The sequence below is a fragment of the Scyliorhinus torazame genome, chromosome 2 (assembly GCF_047496885.1).
Source record: "Scyliorhinus torazame isolate Kashiwa2021f chromosome 2, sScyTor2.1, whole genome shotgun sequence".
In the NCBI taxonomy this organism is placed as follows: Eukaryota; Metazoa; Chordata; class Chondrichthyes; order Carcharhiniformes; family Scyliorhinidae; genus Scyliorhinus; species Scyliorhinus torazame.
The window spans coordinates 329501668-329521497 of record NC_092708.1 but is presented as its reverse complement, the minus strand read 5'-3'; the positions used below and the strand labels follow the sequence as shown (position 1 = coordinate 329521497).

General features: G+C 41.6%; 2 protein-coding genes across 4 annotated transcripts in view; both read right to left on the bottom strand.

Moving 5' to 3' along the window:
• cdkl1 (cyclin dependent kinase like 1 (CDC2 related kinase)) overlaps positions 1-1008 on the bottom strand; it is a 92126-nt gene extending 91118 nt beyond the window's left edge. Inside the window, exon 1 of the mRNA XM_072489789.1 lies at positions 374-1008. Within this exon, the coding sequence (XP_072345890.1) occupies positions 374-541 (168 nt within the window). The 5' untranslated portion in view covers positions 542-1008. The remainder of the gene's footprint in view (positions 1-373) is intronic.
• Positions 1009-7622: 6614 nt separating this feature from the next.
• Positions 7623-19830, bottom strand: part of map4k5 (mitogen-activated protein kinase kinase kinase kinase 5) — a 309224-nt gene continuing 297016 nt past the window's right edge. For all 3 annotated transcript variants that reach the window (XM_072489787.1, XM_072489786.1, XM_072489788.1), the window contains one exon: positions 7623-9068. In XM_072489787.1, the coding sequence (XP_072345888.1) occupies positions 8981-9068 (88 nt within the window). In that variant the 3' untranslated portion in view covers positions 7623-8980. The remainder of the gene's footprint in view (positions 9069-19830) is intronic.

The following is a 19830-nucleotide window of genomic DNA, read 5'->3' as shown; positions in this document are numbered from 1 at the left end:
AGCACCCACAACAGGACTCCCAGGTTTCCAGTGCCCCGGCCTGAGCTGCGTTTCCTCCGATCCCTTCCACACAATTTAACCGAAACACAAATTTCAACCCTGATGGGAAGTTTCTGCTTCTCACAGAGGCGCGGCGGAGATTGTAGCTGTTCGTTCGCATTGCTACTTTTCACAAAGTAACAAGGACGCAACTTGTACACAATGTGTTCTGAACCCACAGCCAAACTCACAACAGGGGCAGGCAGGAAATCCAGAACCTCTTCAAATAAAAATCCGTCCGTTGTCATTTATTTCGTATGTTTAAAAAGAAAAACCACGCGCTCAAATGTTGTGCAAAGATGATATAAAATAAGGGAAAGTTTCCAGCACTTACCTTCAGCATCCGGATCTCTCGGAGTGCGATCTTCTTAATGACCGGGTCATCCTCAGACTCCACAAACTTCTTAATCGCCACTATTTGCCCGGTGTCTTTGTTCCTGCACTTGAACACAACGCCGTAAGAGCCCTCGCCGATCTTGGCGATTTTTTCGTATTTCTCCATGCCGCTAGCTCCCCACTGCTACTTTCCGCCAGTTTCTCACCCGGAGCTCGGAGCCTGAGCTCTAAAATGGCGCGTTCGCGCCCCGGCGACTGATGGAAATGTTGGAGAAGGCGGCAGGGGCGCCGCCCAAGGTGCTGTCGCCAAGTCCGCGCTCCCGCTCTGCGCCCCGCCGAGATGCTCACAGCCCGTGCGTCTCTCGCCCTGGGCTGGGGCTCCTCCTTTAACCACACTCGGAGGGAGTCTCACCGCCCCACACACACAATAACCCGCTGATTCAATCGCTCCACCCGGGGCGGAGTCATCTCACCTGCGGAAGAAAAGTGCAACAGGTGCCCGAGCTTGCCGCCACTTCGCATCTTATTCGTTTACGTTTGCACTTTCCAGCATTTCCCCATGGATGCACGTCTCCGAGATGGGGTGGCCAGCGGCGGCATCAGCGCATTTCAGAAATCAGCCCAGGGCTTTGAGGGGGGAGGGGGCACGAGTTTTTCCTCCAGAGAGTCGACACGGACGCCTTCTGTTGATTAAAAGCAAAAAACGCGGGAAATATTCAGCCGGTCCAACAGCTTGTCAAGTCAAGGATGGTTTGCACTCTCAAGGGCAGAGCACAAGAGACAGATAGATACCCACTCTAACCCGCGTGGAATGGGCATTGAAAAAGCACTTGGGAGTTGTTCGAACCCACAGGCAAGCCACCTAACTAACCAATAAAATAGGTGGTAAATCTCTTAGAAAATCCACCATGAAAGAGAAATGTTTGATACATTTTATTTGTTTTCCCCCCCCAGCTACAACTAATATAGTAGATATCATGTAATTGGATTTTCAAAAAGTATTTGATAAGGTGCTACATATGTACACAAAGGGACTAAGGTGAATACATTTTTTGTCACTCAAAGGGCTGTGAATCTTCGGAATTCTCTACCCCGGAGAGCTGTGGATATCAGCTACTGAATACATTCAAGACAGTAATTTATCAATTTTTGTGGACTAAGGGATTTGGGATAATGTAGGAAGCGGAGTTGAGGTAGTAGATTAGTTATGGGGCTGGAATCTTTGTTCCTTCATCTAAGTGCTGACGCCAGCAGAGGATCCGTGGAGTTCCACGTTGTGTGCCGCACCGATTCTGCCACCAGTGAGGGGCTAGCACTGGTGCTGCATGGAACACCTGTAGAACTTGCGGAAAACAGTGGGAGAATCACCAGGTTCAATATGGACACGTGCAGGGCTGACAAGCTGCAGTCGCGCATACACTATACACCTCCCACACTTGCACCGATCGCGCCCGAAAAGATGGCACCAGTTGTGCTGGACGGCGTACCCGTCCACCCCGACCCCACAGCCCACCTCCTGGCCACCCCCCCACTACTTCCTGGCCCCCAGCCAGCGGCACGACTGTCGGCAAAGTATGGCGGTGCTGGACACTGTGCATATGCCTTCTCTCTCTCCGCAGCCACCATGCCATGTTCATGACTGTTGAGACCACACGTGTACCGCGCCGTTGGGAACTCGCCCCATCAGAGGCAGAGCATCACAGGGTATGTGATAATGAGATGCGAACGTGGTTGCAACTACACGCATCGCAATGATGCAGATTTGGGGGGGGGGGCGGGGGTTGGAACATCGCAACCCGGCGTCAAACCAGCACCTGCCACGATTTTGGCATTGGGAGCTATTCTCGATCCGATCACCGTTTCCGAATTTGGGCGTCAGAGAATCGCCCAGAATCTTTTGAACAGTTTACTCGTGCTCCCAATTCCTATGTTCCATCAAAAGGGAAACTAAGGGATCTAGTGGGTTGGAGGCATTGGAACTGTTGTGGGGAGTCAGGAATTTCCTGCCTGGAAAAAAAAAAGAATTGGGTACTTAAATTTTAAAAAAACTTTGTGGCATTTGAACTATATTGGGTTGCTTAATTGAAGTTAGTAACAGGTATAGTAAGTTCAAGTTTTTCTTGTGTTTAAGAACTGTTTAACTGATAATTGTAAAACTATTTTCTTTGATGTTAAAGTGGTTAATAATGTGTTTACATTATAAGTTTGTTTTAACCTAAAAGATATGTATTGGTTAGAGTCATCACTGTCTGGGGTGAATTAACCCTTCTTCAGTTTTCCAAATTAAAAAATATTGTTTGGGGTTCTTGTCCTGTATCCTAACAAATGTTGGAATCTGGTCCAGAATCCTAACAAGGGGTTGCATGGAACTGTGCGTAGGAAAGGGAGGGGCATTGGTGATAGCCAAAGAGTGAACCAGGGAATTACAAAAGCAAACCATCATTTCTGAATGCTGAAAGTAAAAGAGAAGTGAATATGCATTTGGCAGGGGCATTATGCTGGAGGTGACAATATGATCCCCTGATTGTGGAGGTTGGTGGGGCAGAAGCCAAGGACAAGGGGAATCCGGTTATGGTTCGGAGAGAAATGGAAAAGGTTTGTAGAAGCTCATGTAACAGGAAGGATAAGGTAGTGGAATCGGAGTTGAGAAGAAATGAAGACATATCAGAAGTGCTAAATTAGAAGGCTGCATTTTCCAAACAAATCGGATGGTGACGGAGAAACTGGAAGAATAGAATAAAGTCGTTATAGGAAGTGGGGTGGATAGAACTGCAGTCAATTTAGAAGTGGGTGTCACTGGGCTTGCAATGAATATTGCGAGCTTATCACTAGAAATGGAGACAGCGATGACAAGGAAAGGAAGAGAAGCAGATATACCATGTGAAAGCAGAAGGGTGGAAATTGGAAGCAATGTCAATTACATTTTCCAGTTCACGGTGAGAGCAGGTACTAGCAATGAGGAATATTCCATATACTTTATATCACAAAAGGCAGGTATAGCTAGGAGCAAAGCAGGTACCCATACCAACACTCCCTTTTTGGAGAAAGTGAGTGAAGTTCAAGGAGACGTTTTTCAATGTGAAAACAATTTCAGCCAGGTAGAGGGTGGTGTTGAAAGGGACTGGTTGGGTCTAGATAAAAGCAGTCTGCTCAAGGCTGGGAGCCATGAAGGAATGACCTTCAGAAAGGAGGTCAATGGCAGCCACAGAAACAATGGCTTGATGGTCAGTTGTGGGTCATAGTCTGGGGGATGTAAGAGGAAGCGTCAGTGTTGGTGTTCGGCCTCTGCTTGGCAGATGGCAGCACACAAAGCAGCACCACCAGCTTTGACAAAGAGTCATCGGACTCGAAACGTTAGCTCTTTTCTCTCCCTACAGATGCTGCCAGACTTGCTGAGATTTTCCAGCATTTTCTCTTTCGTAGCACCACCACTCTTGTCAGCAGGTTTGATGACAGTGTTAGGGTTGGACCTGAAAGAACAAAGTACTGCAAGGCCAGAGAATAATTTCTGTTCTTCCCTCATTCTAAATCAAGACTGTTGGTAACTACAGCTGGCATGACAATGAAAGCATTTAGAGGGGGTAAGAGGCAGCAGGTTGAGGGAGAATACTGGAGGAGTAAAACAGTCCATGTGGAAAAGTACTCCTAGCAAAAGAAGGTAATGGCATGCGAGCTAAACCTTGTGCTGACCTCGAAATTCATTGAGTTGGGGGCTTATGGATGAAGTTGATGCTTTTGCTTAGGACAGATTGTTCAGGGTCAGGGAGAGGAAAGTCAGAAAGCATTGCGAATACAGGCAAGTGGCAAGATTGTAAGAAGGGGCACAGTCAGACGGAATTGAAGGGGAGAAGGAAACTAAGGAAATTCGGCATGTCCACATTGACTCTTCCCAATTTTTTTTCTTAATAAATTTAGATTACCCAATTCATTTTTCCAATTATGGGGCAATTTAGCGTGGCCAATTTACCAACCCTGCACATCGTTTTGGGTTGTGGGGGTGAGACCCATGCATACATAGGGAGAACGTGCAAACTCCACACGGACAGTGACCCGGGGCCGGGATTGAACCCAGGTCCTCGGCGCCATGAGGCAGCAGTGCTAACCACTGCACCACCATGCTGCCCGACTCATACCAGTTTTTTCTATCTGGCTGAATTACAGCCTTGTATGGCAATTGCTCTGCCCAAGACCGTAAGAAATTACAGAGAATCGTGAACACAGCCCAGTCCATCACACGAATCTTCCTCCCATCCATTGACTCGGTCTACACCTCCCACTGCCTTGGGAAAGCAGGCAGCATTATCAAAGACCCCTACAACCCAGGTTATTCTCTCTTCCAACTTCTTCCATCGGGCAGGATACACAGGTCTGAGAACATGCACCAACATATTCAAAAACAGCTTCTCCAATTACCAGACTCCTGAATTACCCTCTTATGGACTGAACTGATCTCTTCACACATCTTCTCTACTGAGTAGTACTGCATTCCATATGCACATCAGTTGCCTGTGCCTATGTATTTACATTGTGTATTTATGCATGTCCTATTTTCTTTCCATATATGGAACAATCTGTCTGGACTATACGCAGAACAATACTTTCACTGTAACCACGGTACACGTGACAATAAAACAAAAACAAATCCAAAGAAGGGAATTGAAATGGCGATAAAGAGCTTGTAATCCCTCACACCTGAATGGAAGAAAAGTTTAGCAGACTGGGTGATTGTTTTGCAAAACACCTCCAGTCTGTTTGTGATCTGAACTTTCAGTTGCCTGTTATAATTTTTCACCTTTCTTGCAGTCTGACCGTTCTATTAGCCTTTGGCTGTGTTCCAACATCGCCCAACACAAGCTCAATGAACAGCACCTCATCTTTCGACTAGATACTTTACAATCCTCTGGACTTAACATTGAGGTAACAATTTTAAGTTGTAACCTCTGCCCCCACTGTTTTGTTTTTGTTTGTTGGTTCATTTTTTCCCCCCCCGTTTGTCGTTTATTTCCTATGCTTTTGGACAGCAGCTATTCAAGATCCTGCTCTTCACTCCTACTATAAATATATTTTGTTTCTCGTCCCATTAGCACTATCTTTAGACTAGCACTGTGCAACCTTTTGTCAAAGGTTATCAGGTATGAAGGATTACAAGCTTTATCTCTACATTTCAATTTCCTTCTGGATCCTTCTTCACTTCAATTCCTTCTGACCGTGTCCTTTCTTACAATCTCACCACTTGCCTATATTCACTATACTCTCTGTTCGTCCTCTCTCTGATCCTGAAAAGCCGGCCTTAGCGAAAGCTTCAACTTCATCCCCATAAGCCCCCATCTGAATGAATTTCGAGCTCAGCACAAGGCTTAGCTCGACTGCCATTGCCACCACCTCCACTTCTTTTGCCAGGAATATTTGACAGTACAGCAGATCCTTTTACAATATAACCTCTTGACCTCCACCTGGTCACAAACCTTTCCCTTTAGTTCTTTCTCCAAACCTCCCCTTTCACTGGCTCAAAATCGGTCACATTTTTCACCTTTCCTGGTCCTGATGGATTTGTTAACCTTGAGCGGCACGGTAGTATAGCGGTTAGCACTGTTGCTTCAGTGCCAGGGACCCGGGTACAATTCCCGGCTTGCGTCACGGTCTGTGTGGAGTCGGCACGTTCTCCCAGTGTCTGCGTAGGTTTCCTCCGGGTGCTCTGGTTTCCTCCCACAAGTCACAAAACGGCGTGCTTGTTAGGTGAATCAGACATTCTGAATTCTCCCAGTGTAGCCGAACAGGCGCCAACTAGGTGTTAATGTAAGCCTACATGTGGCACTAATTATTATTATTGAAAAAAAATTATGAAGTGAGGAAGAACATTTTATATAGTGAGTAGTAATGACCTGGAACACACTGCCTCCAAGTATGGTGGAAAGAGAAAGTCATTGATTTCAAAAGGAAATTGGATGGACAATAAACTTGCAGGGATAGAGGGGGGAACTTGGAATGCCTGGATTGTTCTAAAGTGAGCCGGCATAGACTCAATGGACTGAATAGCCTGGTGTTATGAACCTTCTGATTCGATAGATACTGCTGGAGCTATGGAATACCTCCAGAATTTTGTTTTATTTCAGATTTCCAACATCCACAGTATCTTGCTTTTTTTACAGGAATTTTGCAGTTGTTGTTATGGTGTGAACTAACCAATTCAACTTTTAAAGATATGATCACAATTGTTGGTCAAAGACTGATCACAATTGTTGGTCAAAGACAAACACAAGCATGGAGATGTTATTTTGAAATGGCCAATGGTCAGCTTTTATGGCTCGTGTTCCATATACACTTCCCTCCAAAATGGGTGATGGGTCCTCAGTGGCAGCAGAAGGTACACAAGTCCTGTAAACCTTTGTCCATTTCCAAAACGACATTCATAGCTCTCCAGTGCATTGAGATGGAATTAATTAAAATTTAAAATTAAAAAAATTTTTTTTTTTAATAGAGTACCCAATTCTTTTTTTCCAATTAAAGGGCAATTTAGCATGGCCAATCCACCTACCCTGCACATCTTTGGGTTGTGGGGTTGAGACCCACGCAGACACGGGGAGAATGTGCAAACTCCACACGGACAATGAACCAAGGCTGGTATCGAACCCGGGTCCTTGGCATGAGGCAGCAGTGCTAACCACTGTGCCACCTGGAAATTAATAATTTGAGCACTTATTTTAATGACCTTTTCAGTTAGGTTGTATTTCAAAACCTGTAGCAGTAAGGAGTGTTTTAATAAAAATATTAAATTGTCAGAAAAAATAGACATTTCTATAAATATTTGACTATGATTCTGATTATAAGAATCAATCTGTTAAAAAGATAATTGCTGTGTCACAGCATTTTGGACACAAGAGCTATTTACAAATTAACTCCTTACTGCTGCAAGAATAATAATTGCATAATAAACAGAACTATTTTACTTTTAATCACAAGGAAATTTTAGATTTTATAAAATATACTTTAGGAGGGCAGTACATTTTTTAAAGAAACAATTGTTTTAAGAATGTGATGGGATTGGTAACAATATCAATTTAGTGCTTACATTACTCACTTTCCTTCATTGTGAATACTGAAACTGTAAGCAAACATTTTTGTAAACTAAGATTTTGTAAAAAACCATATTCTGTAAAACAATAGGTTAATTGGTGATTTTAAACTAGGATTAGCATTCAAGCCCTATTAACAACATTTACACTCTGCTCAAGCAATTATTACACAAATTTGAACCTATGCATTGAACCTTTTATTTTACATTATTTACAGATTCATATTACAGAGTCACAATTAATTCAAGTTTTTTTGGTACAATTAGTGTTTATTTTATTGAATTACAGCTGTTAATATGCATGACTAATTTGAAGAATGCGGATAATGTAAAAATTTCTGAAAGGTCTCCATGAAGTGGAGACATAGAAAACAGATGCCATTCATTGGGTGAGGTAGAAACTGAAAATGGTGACTTAAAGATGTTTACTGCTTGCATCATAAACCATATTCCGATTCCAAAATTGAAAATTTGATAAAGTGGGATGATTTCCCCAACCATTTATGATTAAAATAGCCTTAAGTGAAATGTAATGTTTTTTGATATACACAATGGATGACAATTTTGACAGTTTCATTACACTCCTATAATTACTGCATGTTGTGTGTATAAAAAAACTTTCACTATGCATTGTATATGAAAAGATTAAATGTATGAAAAAATCTACTGTGGCATCTAAATAGCTAAGCATTACAAATTAAAAGTTGTACAGGAAAGTGCTTATATGGTGCCTTTGTACAAAAAGTGTGTAAGAGTTTAAAGTCTAAATTATATACCACAATATGCTTATGCATACAAACAGCTAAATAGAACATTTTTCTCCCTTCCTTAAAGCTTTAAGCATCAATAACATAAATTTAACTAAATATGATGTCATATTCCTCGTTTCCCCAAAAAGTTTATAACCTCTCTTACAATTGGCAGATTAATAAATAAAACATTTAAATATTCAGTTTACTATGACAGAGATTTTCAAGCTGTACAGTCTTGCAGTGAGTGCATTAAAAATCCTATAAAATTGTTGCAGTGTTAGGTAAGAGAAATAGATTTAGTACTAAAAGTAGATTTAGACAATATATAACAGAGAACACTATGAAACTTTGCTGCAAAATATTTATAAAATAGAAAGGTTGAAGTATGAGAAAGTGTGGCACTTTAAGAAGACTGCTCTATATTTTCATTTTCCATGAATTATTGTGCTTTTACGATTAGAAATTAGATCTTTTGTTATGGTTCACAAAATAACAGTTAGTCATGGCTTTTACGAAGCAAATTTGATATGACAGACCAACCACACAGTGGCTGAATATTTTAATAAAGCCACACCTAGCGACTAAATTTACTATTTTACTTTAAATCTACCCCATGATAAAAGCAAATATAAAAGTACAACAAAAAGAAAGGCCACAACAGCCACAGCCGGACTTTTATTTTGTTTAATATTTCCCTCGACGCTCAATTTTCATTGTTGGAAGCTGTTAGGTTTGTCCCATTTCAAGCAACAGTCACTCTGATTAAGTTTCTTTGTGTTGCTTAGTAACTGTTTTCGTGGCCAGCTAAGATGTAGAGATTGCTGTGTGCTGTAGGATTGTCTGTTGGTCGACTTTCTAGCACGACAACCCTGCAATAAATAATAAACAATGGTTATGCCTTATACATTTTAGTAATACCTAATAACATTTATAAAACATGATTGCTGTAATTAAGATTGTTCACATTCCCCTTTGCCCACCCCCGCAGTCATCCCTCTAAGGTGTTGCAAGAGTAAACTGATTTAAAAAAAGACAAATATGAATCACATTGTGTAGGAGTTTGTGTGCAGCCCTTTCCCCCTAGGATATTACTCCAAAAATATTTAGCATTTCGTAACTTATAATAAACTATAAATCAGTGACTGTAACTTTACTAGAGATTCATTACAATTAGGTATTCCTGCATCATATGCTTTTCGAGGGGGCAGATAGATTTGTTCTCGATGCTAATGCAACCAGTTGCTTAAGTATGCAATAGCAGCCTGGTGTAACTTATTTTCTGGTTCCACCCCCCTCCTTTCAGAAGCACTTGACATGCTGATAAGAATAACAATTCAGCCTCTAAATGAAGCATTGTACAAAGTACATCGACTAACATTCTTTAAAGTAGTATCGGTGCAAGAGGGTTATATGGGAATTTTGGGGTTTCAGAATTCCTTCATTCAAGTCCTGAAATGGTTCAAAGTGATAACCCTTATTGGTGTGTGTTTATATTTTATTCAGCATAAGAAAGACTTGACATGCTAATGTCTGAGCAGTAGTATCAAAGCACAACAGCATTACCATTACACCCGGTGTAGAAGCGCAATATCCATGTGACTTTTCACAATGGTCAGGTTTCTTTCAGAGTTAGAGCACACTACTGTGAAGGTGCTTCACACTGCACGTAGCCATGGTTGATTCGAACAAAAGTGAGAAAACAACCTTTTTGTTTTATAAATTCAGAGTACCCAATTATTTGTTTTCCAATTAAGGGGCAATTTAGCGTGGCCAATCCACCCAACCTACATATCTACATACACAGACATGGGGAGAATGTGCAAACTCCACAAGGACAGTGACCCAGTGCCGGGATTCCAACCCTGGTCCTCAGCGCCTCAGTCCCAGTGCTAACCACTGCGTCTCATGCCGCCCCTGAGAAAGCAACCTTTCACCAACACAGACATCCCTCAACTCTTTAGCATAAATTCAGTTATAAAAAGATGGTAGAAATATATGAAGTTGATTTTCAAAAGATAATTGGACATGTACTCAAAAGGGAAAATTAGCCAAGACTAAGGGAAAGAGCAAGGAAATACAACTAACTGGATATCTGTTTCAAAAAGCTAACAGACACCACGGGCCACCATTGCATGATTTTATAAAGACTCCACTACTCTTTTATTATCTCCAATATTAAAGAAGCAACTATCCAGAGTCCTCCCAGTGAGACAGAGAAGACAGCCAGGAGTGAGACAGCAAAGAGTGAGTTTGGGAATTTGAATCGAGGTGGGAATTCGAAGCTGGGTGGAGAGGAAGTGCTTTTTGTGACTGGTAAGTAGTGTTTCTGTTTTTCTGTTTCTTTTCATTGGTATATTTATTTATTTTTTTCTTCATTGTTTATTTATTTATTTAAATTTTTTTTGGGGGGGAATTGAAATTATTGAAGTTCACCAAAGGTTTAAGACATGGCAGGAGATCTCAGACCCGTGTCATGCTCCTCGTGTGCGATGTGGGAGCTCAGGGACACGTCCACTGTCCCTGGCTCCTTCACGTGCATGAAGTGTGTCCAGTTGCAGCTCCTGTTAAACCGCTTGACGGCTCTGGAGCTGCGGATGGACTCACTTTGGAGCATCCGCGATGCTGAGGACGTCGTGGGTAGCACGTTTAGCGAGTTGGTCACACCACAGGTGAAAGGTACTGAGGGAGATAGTAAATCGGTGACCAAAAGACAGAGCAAGAGTAGGAAGGCAGTGCAGGTGTCCTCTGCGGTCATCTCCCTGCAAAACAGATATACCGCTTTGGATACTGTTGAGGGAGATGGCTCACCAGGGGAAGGCGGCAGCAGCCAGGTTCATGGCACCGTAGCTGGCTCTGCTGCGCAGGAAGAAGAATGGCAGGGCTATAGTGATAGGGGACTCGATTGTAAGGGGAATAGACAGGCGGTTCTGCGGACGAAATCGAGACTCCAGGATGGTATGTTGCCTCCCTGGTGCAAGGGTCAAGGATGTCTCATAGCGGCTGCAGGACATTCTGGGGGGGGGGGGGGGGGGGGGGTGAACAGCCAGCTGTCGTGGTGCACATAGGCACCAACGATATAGGTAAAAAACGGGACGAGGTCCTACAAGCTGAATTTAGGGAGCTAGGAGTTAAACTAAAAAGTAGGACCTCAAAGGTAGTAATCTCAGGATTGCTACCAGTGCCACGAGCTAGTCAGAGTAGGAATGTCAGGATAGAGAGGATGAATACGTGGCTCGAGAGATGGTGCAAGAGGGAGGGATTCAAATTCCTGGGACATTGGAACCGATTCTGGGGGAGGTGGGACCAGTACAAACCGGACGGTCTGCACCTGGGCAGGACTGGAACCGATGTCCTAGGGGGGGTGTTTGCTAGAGCTGTTGGGGAGAGTTTAAACTAATGTGGCAGGGGGATGGGAACCGATGCAGGACGTTGCAAGGTAGTAAAACAGGGACAGAAATAAAAGGCAGTAAGGGGGAAAGTGTAAGGCAGAGAAGCCATAGTCAAAAATCAAAAAGGGTGACAGTACAAGGTACAGTGACTGAGGGGAGCTCAGTGAATAGGACCAGGAATACTAAAAGAAATAAAACGGGAAGTGAAAACATTAATGGTAAGCGATGCGGCAGGTTGTTACAGGAAGATGTGGGTTCGACGACAAGGAAAATTAGGAGAAAGGTTAAGAGGAAATATAACTTAGGAGAGGTTACTGATCGAGGTGTTAAGATTAAGAACAGAGGTAAAAAAGCCAACATAAGTGTACTTTACCTGAATGCTCGTAGTATTCGGAATAAGGTAAATGAGTTGATGGCGCAAATCATCGTGAATGACTATGATTTAGTGGCCATTACTGAAACATGGTTAAAGGATGGTCACGACTGGGAGTTAAATATCCAAGGGTATCAAACTTTTCGGAAGGACAGAGTGGATGGTAAGGGAGGTGGTGTAGCTCTGTTATTTAAGGATGACATCTGGGCAACAGTAAGGGATGACATCAGTGCTATGGAGGATAAGGTTGAATCCATTTGGGTGGAAATCAGGAATAGTAAGGCGAAAAAGTCACTGATAGGAGTAATCTATAGGCCACCAAATAGTAACATTTATGGTGGGGCAGGCAATAAACAAAGAAATAACAGATGCATGTAGAAATGGTACAGCAGTTATCATGGGGGATTTTAATCTACATGTTGATTGGTTTAACCAGGTCGGTCAAGGCAGCCTGGAGGAGGAGTTTATAGAATGTATCCGCGATAGTTTCCTCGAACAGTATGTAATGGAACCTACGAGGGAACAAGCGGTCCTAGATCTGGTCCTGTGTAATGAGACAGGATTGATTCAGGATCTCATAGTTAGGGATCCTCTCGGAAGGAGCGATCACAATATGGTGGAATTTAAAATACAGATGGAGGGTGAGAAGGTAAAATCAAGCACTAGTGTTTTGTGCTTAAACAAAGGAGATTACAATGGGATGAAAGAAGAACTAGCTAAGGTAGACTGGGAGCAAAGACTTTATGGTGAAACAGTTGAGGAACAGTGGAGAACCTTCCAAGTGATTTTTCACAGTGCCCAGCAAAGGTTTATACCAACAAAAAGGAAGGACGGGGAAAATCGACCGTGGATATCTAAGGAAATAAGGGAGAGTATCAAATTGAAGGAAAAAACATACAAAGTAGCAAAGATCAGTGGGAGACTAGAGGACTGGGAAATCTTTAGGGGGCAACAGAAAGCTACTAAAAAAGCTATAAAGAAGAGTAAGATAGATTATGAGAGTAAACTTGCTCAGAATATAAAAAGATAGTAAAAGTTTCTACAAATACATAAAACAAAAAAGAGTGGCTAAGGTAAATACTGGTCCTTTAGAGGATGAGAAGGGAGATTTAATAATGGGAGATGAGGAAATGGCTGAGGAACTGAACAGGTTTTTTGGGTCGGTCTTCACAGTGGAAGACACAAATAACATGCCAGTGACTGATGGAAATGAGGCTATGACAGGTGAGGACCTTGAGAGGATTGATATCACCAAGGAGGTAGTGATGGGCAAGCTAATAGGGTTAAAGGTAGACAAGTCTCCTGGCCCTGATGGAATGCATCCCAGAGTGCTAAAAGAGATGGCTAGGGAAATTGCAAATGCACTAGTGATAATTTACCAAAATTCACTAGACTCTGGGGTGGTCCCGGCGGATTGGAAATTAGCAAACGTGACACCACTGTTTAAAAAAGGAGGTAGGCAGAAAGTGGGTAATTATAGGCCAGTGAGCTTAACTACGGTAGTAGGGAAGATGCTGGAATCTATCATCAAGGAAGAAATAGCGAGGCATCTGGATGGAAATTGTCCCATTGGACAGACGCAGCATGGGTTCATAAAGGGCAGGTCGTGCCTAACTAATTTAGTGGAATTTTTTGAGGACATTAACAGTGCGGTAGATAACGGGGAGCCAATGGATGTGGTATATCTGGATTTCCAGAAAGCCTTTGACAAGGTGCCACACAAAAGGTTGTTGCATAAGATAAAGATGCATGGCATTAAGGGGAAAGTAGTAGCATGGATAGTGGATTGGTTAATTAATAGAAAGCAAAGAGTGGAGGAACCAGAAGGAGTCTCAGGGTTATTAATATATATATGTATAATATGTATAGGTCGTTGCTATAAATAATTGTATATTGGACTGTTAAATCATATTTTTGGAGAGTGTTTATCTGAGACAAGGCAGTTGCCTTTTAGTTTTAGTTTTTGTTATATATTATTTATTCTTTGTTTATAAAACAGGTCATTGTTATCTATACTGTTATATTATTGTGTAAAGGATACACAATGTACTGTGATGATTGACCAAAAAGTTTCAATAAAATATTTTTTAAAAAAGAAAGCAAAGAGTGGGGATTAATGGGTGTTTCTCTGGTTGGCAATCAGTAGCTAGTGGTGTCCCTCAGGGATTAGTGTTGGGCCCACAACTGTTCACAATTTACATAGATGATTTGGAGTTGGGGACCAAGGGCAATGTGTCCAAGTTTGCAGACGACACTAAGATAAGTGGTAAAGCAAAAAGTGCAGAGGATACTGGAAATCTGCAGAGGGATTTGGATAGGCTAAGTGAATGGGCTAGGGTCTGGCAGATGGAATACAATGTTGACAAATGTGAGGTTATCCATTTTGGTAACAATAACGGCAAAAGGGATTATTATTTAAATGATAAAATATTAAAACATGCTGCTGTGCAGAGAGACCTGGGTGTGCTCGTGCATGAGTCGCAGAAAGTTGGTTTTCAGGTGCAACAGGTGATTAAGAAGGCAAATGGAATTTTGTCCTTCATTGCTAGAGGGATGGAGTTTAAGACTAGGGAGGTTCTGCTGCAATTGTATAAGGTATTAGTGAGGCCACACCTGGAGAATTGTGTTCAGTTTTGGTCTCCTTACTTGAGAAAGGACGTACTGGCACTGGAGGGTGTGCAGAGGAGATTTACTAGGTTAATCCCAGAGCTGAAGAGGTTGGATTACGAGGAGAGGTTGAGTAGACTGGGACTGTACTCGTTGGAATTTAGAAGGATGAGGGGGGGAATCTTATAGAAACATATAAGATTATGAAGGGAATAGATAGGATAGATGCGGGCAGGTTGTTTCCACTGGCGGGTGAAAGCAGAACTAGGGGGCATAGCCTCAAAATAAGGGGAAGTAAATTTAGGACTGAGTTTAGGAGGAACTTCTTCACCCAAAGGGTTGTTAATCTATGGAATTCCTTGCCCAGTGAAGCAGTAGAGGCTCCTTCATTAAATGTTTTTAAGATAATGGTAGATAGTTTTTTGAAGAATAAAGGGATTAAGAGTTATGGTGTTCGGGCCGGAAAGTGGAGCTGAGTCCACAAAAGATCAGCCATGATCTCATTGAATGGTGGAGCAGGCTCGAGGGGCCAGATGGCCTACTCCTGCTCCTAGTTCTTATGTTCTTATCTTAGGTCAAATGCATACAAGATAAAAGACCACATTTCCAAACCATGAAAGAGAATTATATAAATATCTTAATAAAAATATCTAAATGAGATGTTTAAACGTGAAGTCTTAGAAGGAACACAGAAACCCTCATGGTTAATTTTGATGCAGTCAATTTACTTAACATTCCCTCAATAAGTAGTTTTTGAACATTATTATAATTCTGCTTTCAGTTTGTACACATTAGAACAAAAACAAAAAAAACCTGCTTTCTGGTTCATAGCAATATTTACCCCAAACCAAATGTTCCTTATACTGGGAAAGAATATTTGATTTAACATTTTGGAACATTAAATCTATTCTTTGCAGTTTTTTGTCCTACTCCATCAAGAAAGAACTACTTATAATCAATTCACTGAAATGCACCATCTGGCTGGGAAATAAGTGCTTAAGTGATCCCCCTGCATCGGAGTTCTGAAAATGAAATGAAATGAAAATCGCTTATTGTCACACGTAGCCTTCAAATGAAGTTAGTGAAAAGCCCCTAGTCGCCACATTCCGGCACCTGTTCGGGGAGGCTGGTACGGGAATTGAACTATGCTGCTGTTGGCCTGCCTTGGTCTGCTTTCAAAGCCAGCGATTTAGTCCTGTACTAAACCTCTGCACTATTTAGTTAATATGCTTATTTTTTAATCTTTCTGCCAAAATGGACAATTTCACATTTCCCCACATTTTCCAGATCTTTTCCCATTCACTTAACCTATCCACATCCCTTTGTCCACCTTGGATAGCCTCCTTATGTCCTCTTCTTACTTTTCTACCTTTGTGATTTCAGCAAATTTAGCAACCATAACTTCAGTCCCTTCACCCTAGTCATTTACACAAATTGTAAAACGTTGAGGGCCCCAGCACTGATCTCTCTGAAACACCGCTCATTACTTATTGCTAACCAGAAAATGACATCTTTATGTCTACTCTGTTTCCTGTTAGTGAGCCAATCTTCTATCCATCCTAATACGTTATCCCCCTTACATCATGAGCTTTTATTTTCCACAGTAATCTTTGACGTAACACTTTATCACATGCCTTCTGGAAATTCCAAGTACAATTCCCCACCAGTTCCCCTTTATCCACAGGACAAGTGACTTCCTCAAAGAACTCCAATAAATTGGTTAAACATGACTTCCCTTTCACAAAACCATGTTGACTCTCCTGATTATCTTCAGATTTTCCAGATGCCCTGCTATAACGTCTTTAATAATAGCTTCTAATATTTTCCCTATGACAGACGTTAAGCTAACTGGTCCTGTAGTTTCCAGCTTTTTATCTCCCTCCTTTTAAAAAAAATAAGAGTGCACAATTATTATTTTTTTTGCCAATTAAGGGGACATTTAGTGTGGCCAATCCACCTACCCCGCACATCTTTGGGTTGAGGGGGTGAAACCCACGCAGATACGGGGAGAATGTGTAAACTCCACACGGACAGTGACCGAGGGCCGGGAGGCTTTTTAAATTTGATACTATTTTAACTTTTTTAGTTAACCATGGATGGGCACTCCCATTGGAATTTTTATTTCTCATTGGAACATATCTGCTTCCATTTATTCTGAAATATCCCCCTAAATGTCTGCCACTGAATCTCTATTGACCTAGCCCTTAATTCTGCAGTTCACATTAGCAGCTGAAATGTCATACCCTCAAAATTGCCCTTATTTATGTTTAAAGTCCTAATCTTAGACTCACTCTTCTCTCCCTCAAATTGAATGTAAAATTAAATGAAATTTTTAAATGTTTTATTCTTTTTTAAATTTAGAGTACCCAATTCATTTTTTTCCAATTAAGGGGCAATTTAGCATGGCCAATCCACGTACCCTGAACATCTTTGGGTTGTGGGGGCGAAACCCACGCAAACTAAAATTCAATGAAATTATGATTCCTCTTCCTAAGGGTATCTTCACTATGAGGTTATTAATTAATTCATCAAATTTCATTGTACAATACCAGGTCCAGTAGCCTGCTCTCTGGTTGATGCCAGAACATGCTGCTTAAGAAACTAACCTGTAAACAGTCTATGAATTCCTCATCAACGCTTCCTTTGCCCATCAGATATTTCCAGTCTATATGTAGATTAAAATGTCCCATAATTATTGCTGTACCTTTCGGACAAGCTCCTATTGTTTCTTCTGTAATACCCCGTCCTTTCATGTGGTTACAGTTAGGGGGCCTGTAAATCACTCCCACAAGTGACTTCTTGCCTTTATAATTTCTCCCAAACCACTTCTACATCCTGGTTTCCTGAACTTGGATCATCACTCTCTATTGTGCAAATACCATCATTAATGAACAGAATCATCCTTTCACCTTTTCCTAGTTTCGTGCCCTTCCTAAATATCACATATCCTTCAATTTTCAGGTCCCAACCTATGGCATCCTGTAGCCATGTCTCTGAGGGCTATCAGAATATACTTATTTATTTGTATTTGCACTAGCAGTTAATCCATTTTATTTTGAATGCTACATGCATTCAGATACAGAGCTTTTAGTTCTGTCCATTTACTAGTTTTGTAACCTCTAGCCTTAGGGGAGGAACAGTGGTTAGCATTGCTGCCTCACAACATCCGGGACCCGGGTTCAATTCCAACCTTGGGTGACTTTGCATGTTCTCCCTGTGTCTGTATAGGTTTCCTCCAGGTGCTCCGGTTTCCTCCCACAGTCCAAAAATGTACAGGTTAGGTGGACTGGCCATGCTAAATTGCCCCTTAAGTGTCCAAAGGTGGGGTTATTGGGATAGGGCGGGGGAGTGGGCCTGGGTACGGTAGAGGGTCACTGCAGAGTCAATGGGCCGAATGGCCTCCTTCTGTATTATAGGGATATAATTCTTATCTGATGATTTGTACTCTGTCCATTCCTGCCCCTTGGAAAAGCTACATTCTAAGATAGCCACACATGAAATGTTTGGAGTGCTCCCTCACTTTGGCAGGGTCTGCATAGAAGATGACACATGCAACATAGGATTTATGTAGTAGCAGAACACCTGGAAGCCAAGTTATATCATATTTAGAAGAAGGGCAAGGAATGTCCTCAGGGAGACTAAATGAGAATCAGACACAAGAGGAAGAGATGTCAGGCTGTACGCAACATCTACAAATGGCTGGCTGTACAATAATATTGGGGGAAGCCCAGATCTTGTTGGCCCAGACAAAGTCTTCGAACAAAAACTAACCAGCTTCAGCCTTGGAAGATATCCAAAAGCATTTTCACATTTAAAAAGGTTTTTTTGCCAATTAAGGGACAATCAAGCATGACCAATCCACCTACCCTGCACATCTTTGGGTTGTGGGGGTGAGACCCACACAGACATGGGGAAAATGTGCTAACCCCACATGGATAGTGATCCGGGGCCCAGATCGAACCCGGATCCTTGTCAGCGTGAGGCAGCAGTGCTAATCACTGTGCCATCGTGTTGCCCAGCAATTTTCACATTTTAATGAGCTTTTATCAAATAGATCCACACTATCTCATGCAAATTATTTCTATATATCAAAACTATGAAAAGTTATGGATTTATTTACTAATTTTAATCTGCAAAAGCTTTCTTAAGAAACAGGACATTAATAAGTAAATGAAATTATTTAATTGAAGAGTTGGTAGTTAACTTGAAGATTTACAGCAATTAGAACAAATGCAAGTGAACTTGTAAATTATGTAAACTAAGTGCTGTGCAGGTAGTTGCTAGGCATGCACCATGAGCAACTTTCTAGCAGTAAGTTACAGATTCTATTGTGCACTATTTATTCTCTCCACCTTCCATCCCTTTATGAAGAACACAATTGTTCAAATGAAAGGAGAATGCACAAGGATGGTGGGCAGTATTTTCTGTAAAACTTGTGTGCAGCCAGTTCTTTTAATGAGCAGTATGTTTAACTTTCTTTGTGTGGCCACTTTCAGACATGACATTTAGCTTGCAACAAGGCATGAACCATACCTTCCAGGTAGCTGCACATATGTGCAGGTTCATGGGAACATTGGTGAAGGAGTGAGCACTGTAGCTGTCTTTATGACAACCACTATATGTACAAGATTAAATTCCCATGTTGGTATCTCTGCAGCTAAAAAAATGCACGAGTGCTTGAAAGACTCAGATGAAGGCACAAACAAGTGAAATGTGAATTTACAAAGAAACTGGAGGTTGGGAAGTTTTGTAATAAGCATTATAAATTTACTATCTATTTAACCAACCCGAAACAGCAATAATATTTTAGAAAAGTTCAAATTAGACCATTCAGGAATTACTGACGTATTTTTATCAAAATGTACATTTTTCGCCTACTTGTTCTTCAAAAACAAATCAATTATTTGGCTATTGGTGAGATTTCAGAGATAATATGGACCTACAGGTAGTCATGATTATTCAACTTTCAAAAATACTGGAATGAAATTAAACAATTTCATCGTGGCCACTTTTTGTATTAGGGAATTGAAAAAAAGAACTCATTACTGTAGCCACCTAAATTGGCCAACTCCCGATTTAAAATGGCGAACGGCAAAGGCTGATGGGAAAGTCAGCCAACATAGACAGAAACCAGCAGCTGCAGGTTTGCTGTGTACTTACCTCTGCAAAGGCCAGACAACATCGATACCAGCGACCATTAGCATAACAAAGTAGCAGCCATTTGCATACTGATGAGCAATCCCCGGGAACAATAAGTAACAT